General features: G+C 38.8%; 1 protein-coding gene across 1 annotated transcript; it reads right to left on the bottom strand.

Moving 5' to 3' along the window:
• Window positions 1–249: 249 nt before the first annotated feature.
• Window positions 250–10,609, bottom strand: BUB3 (BUB3 mitotic checkpoint protein; the record flags this gene model as incomplete). The annotated part of the gene is made up of 7 exons (XM_079699147.1): window positions 250–597; window positions 2,842–3,058; window positions 3,221–3,398; window positions 5,113–5,271; window positions 7,783–7,934; window positions 9,731–9,800; window positions 10,415–10,609. 7 exons carry the CDS (start codon window positions 10,607–10,609, stop codon window positions 588–590), a joined length of 981 nt encoding a protein of 326 aa, XP_079555273.1. The 3' UTR covers window positions 250–587.
• Window positions 10,610–10,823: the final 214 nt, after the last annotated feature.

Genomic DNA, 10,823 nt, shown 5'->3' with positions numbered 1-10,823 from the left:
GCACGGTTGGCTCGAGGGCCCTGCTGATCCAGCGAGAGGGCACGAGGGAAATGGCAGAACTCCAACAGATCACTTTATCCAAGACTGAATCCCCAAAGTACATCAGAATAGACATAATTAAATGAGGCAGTGTGGACCTAAAGGTACAATGTCATCCCCACCAGGCCCTTGATGAAGGGAGTTTTGCTTTACAGAAGCCTTTTTATGAAGTAAATTACATTAATTACCAACATTTAAAAACATCCAACATTTAAGGGTTCTGAATCTCTGATTTATTAGACAGCATGGAATTAACAGGTTTAGGTTATTTTACAAAAAGAGCTCAAGCTGCTCATACACAGCAACTGGGCTTGCTGGGGGGTAAAACAATTCTTCAGACTACTGCAAAAGGACACAAAGACTCCTCATCCTACACATAGTCAGTATGAAAGGGCACACAGACAAGTTTTTTGCAAGACAGAAAACAGAGAAATCCACATACTAAATAACGCGTCCACAATGACTATAACGCATCCCTTACGGGGTAAGCATGTAATTGTAGGAAGCAAAACAAAGCTTTCCATAGAGAAACCACTTTCACGGGATGATTAGGTGGACCTGCAATGAAGAAAATACATTTCAAAAGATGGGTTCAGACTTACACTAAGTTTTCACTGAAATACTTACAAATAAAAATAAGACCTTTCTCTGTATCAGAAAAATTTTTTTTAAATACATCATGGAAAAAATAGATTTCAGTAAAGGTCCAAGTACCATTCAGAAACATACATTTGCAAATAATATAAATAAAAAACAAGAAGTGTGACAACAAAAATACTATTTGGAACTACCTAGAATAGGCCAAGCTAAGTTCATGTTCTGCTTCAGGGCATTATATTGAAATGAATCTCATTCTCACTGTAATTTTTTTCTTTTTAACTTTAATCACCAGTGGCTGGGTAACTGAAATGGACATGAGAACTATATAAATGTCAGAGAAATATGTAAACCTCATTAATGTTTCCAAAAATTCATTTAGAGATAGAAACAGGTCCAAATAGATGCCTGTCTAAATGTACTGCAATTACGTTACAATTATTTTTCCAAATACACAGATATGCTCTGTCTTTTCTCAGCTCATTACTGACTCAAACAATTTGCTCTTCTGGGATCAATTGTTTGCTAATAAATAATTGTTTACAGTCACAAAATGATGTTAGGAGGTTTTCTTATTAGTTTTCCTTCTGCACCCTAATAAGATTGAAAACGAGCTGATTCCCCAGAGTCTAACCTTAACCTCGCTTTGTTTCACAGCCCAGGAAATGATGACCCATCTGCTTCAGAAAATAATGGACGGCCGAGAGGAAATATTGTTTAATTGTAGATTAACCTCCTCATGAGGCAGTCTGAAGCAGCTTTAGAATTAGCAACTATAACCAGCAAGAGAAACAAATGGCTCAAGAGCCTTTTTCTCTACCATTTAAGGTCCACAAAGAATGCAAAGGGGGTTTTACTATCTAGATTTATTCACAAGCATTTATTTCCACAATGGAAACAAAAACCATCAAGGTCAAAACTGATTCTCAAAAGTGCCGTCGCTGCCCTCCAATTCTGTTTGTCCGAATACCTTTAAATGCAGCAAACCATCAAACCATCTCATGCACTAAAGAAAGTGTTTGTTTTAAAAAAAGCAATAAAAACCTCTTTTCCAATATTTTCAGGTTCTTATAATATTAAAATTAAAATTTTTCCCTGGTTTCTTTGTTAAAAGTAATAAATCCACCATTGGGGAGTACGAATTGTTTTATTATCATCAACATGGCACTTAAGTAAATGAAATCTTGTCAAGTACATGGTGACCTACAAGTTCAAAAGAAAAAAGAACAGCATGAGATCAAAATGGCCAGCCAGGACAAGAGATACAAAAGTGAGAGATTAAATGCAAACACAGCCCTTTATCCAACAGGCTTCACATGCTAAGTCTGTTCTAAAGTCAAACCTGTAAAAGCACACATGATATTGAGTATTTAATACTCTGCCCCCTTCTCAGGGACTCAACCAATTTAGCAAGGGGACTCTATACCATTCTAACTCAGAGAGGTACAGGAATCCTGAAAACAGTCAGTTATTCCATAAATATTTACTGAGGACTTCCTTCCAGGGCCTGAGTAGACAGGGACAAGGAACAGGACAAAGACTCTTGGGGGTTGGTATTTTATGGTTAAACAAGTGCCTAAGTATCAGGTTTCCCTTAAGCCTGGAAGCCTGGTGCGGGTAATTAAGTAAAAAGCTTTGCCCTAGGTACCAAAAAATGGAAATGGTTCCTCTGTGTCAGCAGTTACAACCAAGAGCCAAAGACATCTATGAAAATTTCGAAACTAAGGAAATCTGCTATTGCAGGCAAGGCCATATTACTCTGAATTTCCAGTAAGACCTGAAGGTCATTCATTTTGTGTAAATATTAAAGAAACAACCTCTGTGGAGAGGGAAGATTTTTGGTAGTTCAAATTCTTAAATATCTTAAATAGAATTTGCTAAAATAAATTATTCTTGAATTCCTCAACTTAATTTTGAAGCAGTGAGCTAGTAATAACTCCAGAGATTCAAATAATAGTGCCTATTCAAGAAGAATGAGAGTTTGACATTCTTCTCTACAAAACAACTAGGCACAATTTTATCCATCAGACGTCTATCAACCTACGGATATTGAAAGCTTGGGAGAACAAGATAAAATCAACTCCAACCCTAGAGTCAGCTGTAATATCGAGCAGGCATCAACAATGCTATTCATGAATTTAGAAAAATTAATAAATCCTGGGTTGAATGCAAGTAAAGGCTCAAATACAGGTGAAGCATACTCACTTGGGTTTTGTTTCTGCATCTGTCACTTGGCGAATGAAGATACCATCTTCGGGATGTTCCGTGTCATCCATTTCATACATATACGATGATGCTATTGCAAGTGTAGTCCCATCGTTACTGAAGGCGAGTGACGCAATGCTGGTGGGGTACCGATGGAACTGGCACAGTCGCTTTTTGTTAAATGGATCCCAAATATTTACAAATCCGTCAGAACCACCTGCAAGTAATTTCAAAAAGATTTCAAAAAGAAAAGATTTTCTTCCCTTTAAATATCATAAAAAGCAAGCACAATTTTTTAAAACTGCCCAAGTACAAATGTGCAGTGTTCAATTAATAGCAAAATGATGTTACCTTAACAACTAGATACAGGTTAGCATACCTGTGGCAAAGGTATTGTGGATGTTGTGAAACGAAATGGCATTGACTGGGTAAATTTGCTCAATATTATTTTCTTTTAGTCTGTGACACTTGAAGGCATACTTCTTCTTCTGTACCTCAGGGCTTGGGTCCAAGTACTCAACTGCCACTCGGCCTTCAATAGAGCTTAATACATAACCCTGACAAGAGGAAATCAGAGGACACAAATGATGAATCCAGCTTCCAAAACAAGGCCTGGAATCCCAAACTCAACCCAATTCCCAAATTCAGCCCACAGTAAAGAAAGATGATTATTTTTAAAATGAAAAGAGAATACGGCCAGGTTTTAACCACGTGTTTAAGCTGTACTAACATAGTTAAGATCACTCCAGAAGTTTAAGAACACTTATACCTGTTTCATTACAAGTAAATAAATAAAAGGCCACCATCACTTGCCTTCTTCGTTCTACCAGTACCCTGCACACTGCAATCCAAAATGCTGAGTTAGTCTGTCGAACCTCAACAGGAATTGTAAAGTGTTTCCATCTCATTTATCTGTCGTCCCGTCCAGAAGGGGACTCGAATTCATTCCATCAGCTGGAATACATTTTTCTTTGCTCTACGCCTCCTCACCTCTAACAACTCTAAGAGGATTGTGTCTCCTTCACTGAGGGCACCAATAATCCAAACCAAGTGGAAAACCAGCCCTCCATCTTGGTCATCCTGCCCCTCGCATTTAACTACACCAAGTCAAGTGTACACACAAACCACACAGATTTTCAGTGATGTTCAAAAGTGGCTTATCATCTCAAACCTTTCCTCACTTTGCCTCGAAATAGTATGTCAAAGAAAGTAAGAGATGAAGATAAATATGAAATCTATATTTTTAATTCTTCAAGGTATGAAAAAGATTTACTCCTAAAAAACTACTTATGGAGGAAAAAAAATACCAGTAAAATGTTACTTTTAAATTTCCATTATGAACTGGAAATAAACTCTGACGGAAAATTTTAGATAGAAGACATAATAACATTCAAAAATGCAAGCATATTTTAATCATGCACTTAAATCTCTAAAGTTTCACATAACTGCAATTCCTTATCTTCAATGGAAATTTACAATATCCTGAGAAGAACAACTGTGGTCGCCATTTGAGGTACTAGCCTTCTGACAAGCACTAAAGGATAGCCATTAGATTCCAAAGAGATCCACTGTTTTTAATGACTTTTCCTCTTGTAAAATTCCTACAGCAGCTGACCCCACCACCAACTTCCCTTCGAACTTTAAGGATTTAGGGAGGAAAGAGCAGATTAATAAAGTGTCATTTCATCTAGTAATGATGATGGGAAGGGTGACCTACCCTGTTCGTCATTGTATGAGAGACAACGCCTCTCTACCCTCAATGGCATTCTTTTAGAAAAGAAAAATCCAGGTCTGCTAGCAGACTGACCAAACTCTATTTATTAGCATTAGGGTACAAAGAGGTGCAAAAAAAAAAAAAAAGAAAGAAAAAGAGAGAGAGAGAGAACAGAAAATTCCATAATCCTAAATTTCCAGATTTAAATTTGAATTCACTGGTTTGTAAATTAAAATACCTGCAAAGCCCTCTCTGATTACTGTACACCTGTCAAGCATCCTGGACTAGGATCCCCGAGGGATCTGAAAACCTCTCCTCTCGCCACTGGCAGAGTACGTGTCCTCTCTGAACATCAAAGCTTTCTCTAAAATTGAGTTAACACACCACCTTTTAACAAAAGGCTGTCAAAAATTTACAACAACAAATTCTAAATCTAACAAATTCTAAATCACTACTCAAAAAAAAGCGCAAAGCTTTAAAAGGCAGTGACCAAATCATTATCATATAAGATCCTCTTATTTTCAAATTCCCCAGGCACAGGGAGGAGCGGTCAGTACCTGCTTGTTTGGAAATGCTCGTATGCAGCGAGTCTGGTACTTGAGGCTGGACTCCCGGCGCTGCTGCACGTAGCCCATGTTCCGTAAGTCCCACACCAACACTCTGCGGCCTGCGGTGCCCACAATCAGCCGGTCTCCGGACACTGAGAGGGTATACACCTTTCAAGAAAGACCAAAACTTGCTGAAAATCATCTGCTTGCCTGCAAATGGCATTTCGCACCAAGATAAAGTCCACTAATCATAAAACCATAAAAAAGTTAGCTGATCAGGTTCACAAACACAGGTACGAAATTTTAAATGCTACAGTTACATAAACCAATTGGCACAAAATAATAAACACAAGATATTCTTAATACTTAACCAAGTATCACGTAATGCACATTCTAATTAACTCTCCGAAAGCATCTCTGAAACAATTCTCTTCGTTACTAAAACAAGTTAAACAAGTTAAATTATTAAACAGTTTTTAAAGCCCTCTTGTTTCATTCAGTGACAATATAAAATTGTAGAAAATACTCAAAAAGGAGATAATAAAGCCATAAAAACAACTCAAGATAGCTTTCAATGGGCTTCTGGCTTTTCATAAAACAATCATTTTCAAAGTTATTTTTCTATGACCACCTTTTGGAAGGATTTCATGTTGTAACTCTAAAAATCTTGACTCTCCCAGCTGTCACACTGAATAAATAGGCCTTCCCAGGAAGAGTGAGAGAGCTATCATTAATTAGCTTCTTAGTTGCTTTTGGTGGCATATGAACTCAAAATTAAAAGACAAGGATAGTGGTCTGGCATATGACAAGGCACATTCTTATACCCTGATGTCATACTGAACACTCAAGTCAGAGTTATCTTCAGGGAAAATTTAAAAAGCATTTTATTCCCTAAAAGCATCTATTTATTCCCCCTCAAAATTCCTTTTCTTCAATATCAAAACAACTTCCACAAAAACATTCCTTTAAAACAAATCACAAAATTTCCTGCAAATAAGCATTTAAAGTTACTTATTTTCAAATATGTTATCTGGGGACTAAATAGAGATAGCAAATTCATGAAAATGGTGGCAAAACGTATGTTCCTGATCAGGTTAAATCATTTTTTTAAAGTCTAGACTTCAGGTTTATAACTATGCCCTGATCATTACTTTCAATTAATAAGCAACTCTAATCTAATATTTTAAAACCTGAAAAACCACTATAAAAAATGAAGAGGCCTCATGACATGGTAAGACATCTCTTTAACATGCAGTAATTAAACCTTATGGTTAGTAATCACTAATATGTTAACCACATACCACCAGCCCAGAGGAAAAAAACAAATTGCGTTTCACAATGTAACGACCCGATAGTCTCTACAATCTGGCCTTTAAATTCAACAGCTAATTTGACCAAGGGAAAAACAAGACATTTAAAAGATTCAAAACAGTAGATTTAACACAAGCGTATTTCAATAAGAGACATATTAAGATTTACCACTGTTTATTCAGAAAACATGTTTGCAGAAAAAACAGAAATTAACCTAAGACATATGAAACACCAAATTTAAAAAAACACAGAAAGAGATCAGTTGATAACAGTACAATCAGAATGGGAATTTTACCTTAAATCTTTACAGGTGACACACAAGCTTCTAAAAGTGCCTTCTATCTCCACGGATCATAAATCAAGTAAAAACACTGTCACGCTACTGACTAGGTATATACATTTATCAAAGGCAGTATTAAAAAAGGTGACATAATGAACCTTGCTGAACCAATAAGCAGCTTGATTCAGTGTGGCTGTCCATTATATGATATTCTGTCAGCAATTTATCACAGCTCTTAACATGTTACATACAACCATAAATCAAAACTAGAAACAATGCAATTATTTTATTCTGAACAAAGGTCTTGCCAGGAGTAGATTCGAATGTGATGTGACAAAACTAACGGCTCTTTGGATGCACTACAGTATATAGTGACAGCTAACAGGAACTGAACAGTATACGTACACTGAGGAAATAGACTCAAGGGAAGGATACCTTTAAACTGCTAAAACAATCCATCTTTAAAATTAACTACCACCTGATAAAGTCTGATAAAGGGTACAACAAGAATGCTCAATTACACTTCCACTGTACAGATCAAAAGGTTACGATAATACACAAAGTTTCAGTTTTAAGAAGCTTCCTTCACTACAGCCTTCAAACTACATCTGTTAGTATTAAAAATAAATAAATGGTAAAAGCCAGGGAATACAGGACATCTTTTTCACTAAACTTCAAATGATAACCCATTTCACCCTCTTAGTCAACTCAAGAGAAACCTCCGGTTGTAAGTGAAAATGAGCGATGCTGCATCCCACTTCCTGGTTTGGGGCCGTCAAACCCTAATGAAGGCAATGGAACAGTCTTTGCTGAATGACTTCTCTGAAAAGTTGCTTCTCAGCCCTGGGACTGAAAGCGTTAATACACGGAAGTGGGTTTAGGACTAGTGCTATCCAGTACAAATATGACAACTGACAGAAAATGTTGACCAAAATACCAAAATTAGTTTTCCTTCACATATTTAGCTGAGTTTGTAAAATAGACTCATCAACTCTTAACCTCTAAATTCAACATCATATTCATCAAACATTTATCAAGTCAAACCACCCCAAGGACCGTAATTCCTGTTACGAATATAAAGAGCCTACCTTTTCAGGCTGAGAGAAGGTCCCAGCATTACAAGGGGTTCTGGGATCCCACAATTTAACTGTCTGATCCCAACTCCCAGTAACCATCACATTCACTTCTGGACAGTATTCAACACATCTGATAGGGGCATCATGGGTTCCAACAAGATTTTCTGTAGGAAAAAACAACAAACCACACCTAGCTTTAGTAAACAAAGATTCCTCAAGTGAACAATAGAAGGAAACATTCACTGCACTGTAACGAATCCGCTTCCACCCACTCAATGGAACTACTACACACAGAAAAATTTCTCCATGACTACGAAAAGTCATCCTTTCATCTCTGTTCACCTGACAGTGCATAGCCTGATTCACTGGCATGGTAATACCAAAAGCTGACTTCAGTTTCAGATTACATTAAAATGGTGGCATATTTGTTATTTTCCTCACTTGATTCTAGATTCCTTCAAATCAGGAACCTTGTTTAACTCTACAGTTCTGACTATCTAGTACAGGTTCTTATACACGGTAGGTGCTCAAGAAATACCTGATGAAATGAACCAATGAGTGGAGAACTCTGGTCGAATGGATCTGGATAAAACTTACCACGTTAAGCTGATGTTTCAAAGAAACTTATTTAAGTGGTAACAGGATTATCTGAGTACTGGGGATGAGGAAGGCAGGGAGTCTTATGATTAACCCACTTGGTTTTCATGGTGGGTCAAATTTCTAATACACAATTTCTTTCCTCTCAATTTCAACTCTTCACCCTATCTGATTCATTCATTCAACTAACATCCACTAAATGTCTACTATGTGCCAGAATCTATACCACATGCTAAGGATACAACAAAGAACAAACAATATGTGGCCCTGATCCTCAAAGAGGAAAACTACCTGTTTAAATACATACTTTTTTTTCTTGTTTAAATGGTATCTCGTGAAGTTCAGCAATGACCTTCTGAGAATAAACAGCTAATTCCCTTAATTATGGTCTCTAACATCAAAAACTTTTGTTTGCTTTTCAGTGCTTTTTTTCTCCTGAGTTTTCAAACAAATAGAACCTAAACCTGCCAGCTAACTTCCTATCTAGAATAAGCTGCTAGCAAACAAAACCAAACACCTGCAGTTGTAAGTTACATGACAAAACGGCTTTCATGCAAAGGCCTCTTCTGATTGGATCCTTCTTTTCTTTTTGATAAGATATAGTGCCCATCCTCTATCCATCCTCCCACTGTCCAGCTCATGCTCGTTAGTCATATCTCTGTGCCTTGCCATGTCCTTCAAGTACATCTATGTCTAACGTATGCATATACCAAAAAAAGAAAAAAAAACCTCCACTAGAGAGCTCTGTGTATTCAGGTTCCATTCCAATCTCTACTCGGCTCCAAAGTCACCATAAAAATGTCGGTAAGTTGTTTCATATCTCTTAGAAATTAACTAAAAGAAAACGTGTCATCTTGTCCTTCATTCAATAAATGCAACTGAAGCATATTCTATGCTAAACAATTATACAAGCGGGGTTAACATGGTATCTGGACAGGGTTGACTATTTTATAATGTTAAATTTTTTAAAACCTATCTTCCTTCAGTCTAAGCTAAATTAGCTTCTGAAAAGAGAACGCTGAAACATCAGCACTGTCCTAGAAAAATCCTACTGAAAGGTAGTCCACTGCGGGACCCAGTCCCCTTCTGAGAGCAAGGGAAAGGTCAAATACTTAAGTGCCACTTCATGTAAACACTGTGGATGGAGACCACGAGTTTCACTGATAAAATACATGCATAGTATTTTGTGATTGTAATTTAATGGTTATCATTTAAACGAAAACGTCCTAAATTCAAGCCATTTTTACTTGTATCTAAGCAACTTAGGAACTAAGCAATTCAGGAGCTACTCTTCGTGAATAAACATTTACAAGTAAGCACTAACTAAGAAAACACTCAACTGGTAAAAACGTGGCTATGTTACCTTGATCAGTGTTCAAATCATGCATTTTCAATTGATGGTCTAATCCCCCACTCCAGGCATGTGTTGGATCCTACAAAATAAAGTTGCAAGTCATTTAAAACTTACAGAGCTTTCAAAAGCGTTTAAAAATTCCTGTTTCTACAGCCAACTATCCAGTTTATGCTCAGGACGAGAGGTGCACTGGGCTCAGCTACTCGCTGTAAACAAACAAAAAAACAGTACAAAGAATTAAGGAGCTGAGAAAACTACTATGCCAGCAAGTTAAGGAAGAACTGTTCACCACACTGGCTGACAGTCAACTGGCATTCCCATGCACTCGCAAACAGACCTTCCTTTTAACAAGACAGCCAAACGTTACTGTCTTGTTGTGAGTTTCAAACACATGACGTCCAAAAGGTTTGCAGGCTCACGCCATTAGAACACAAGGGGAGACCGAGTTCCTGACGTCTGCAAGTCCCCAGCGCAAACCCCCCCCCCCACACACACACACAAACAAAACCAAACCAACAAACAAGAAGACAGTACCTGGGGCTCAAGGTAAGTGCTGGGGGAAGGGAGGGGAGCTATCCAAATGACCCCACCGACAAAAGCCTCTGCCCGACAGCGGAAAACGGACACTGTTGACCAGGAACACCAGACCGAGAATATTAAAGGGGGGCAGCAGCGGAAGCGGAGGACACCTACGTAGAAAGCGCAGTCCAGGACGGCGCCGGTGTGCTGGTACTTGAGCCGCATGGAATTGGCTGGCACATCGTAAAGGCGCACGGACGTGTCCCAGGAGGAGACCAACAGGAACTGGGAGGTGTTCGGACTGAACTTCACCGAGGAGATGCCGTCCTCGGGTGGCTGGTTCAGCTTGAACTCGTTAGAACCGGTCATCTACGGAACAAGCGCCCAGTGAGTCCCCAAGGGTCCGGGGGCTGGACTCGCCGACGGAGGGGCAGCGAGGGGGCCCCACGGAGGCGGGGCCTAGGGAAGGCACAGACACGGCCTCTGCGCCTGCGCAGAACCGCCGGGCCCGCCGCGGTCCAGCCTCATCTCCCTCCACCCCACCCACCCCCCGCCGCCCCTCCTAAGCGCCCCAGCCGGCCGG

The sequence above is a fragment of the Hyperoodon ampullatus genome (assembly GCF_949752795.1).
Source record: "Hyperoodon ampullatus genome assembly, chromosome: 1".
In the NCBI taxonomy this organism is placed as follows: Eukaryota; Metazoa; Chordata; class Mammalia; order Artiodactyla; family Ziphiidae; genus Hyperoodon; species Hyperoodon ampullatus.
Note: the sequence above shows the minus strand (reverse complement) of the source record. Positions and strands in the feature narration are given on the sequence as shown.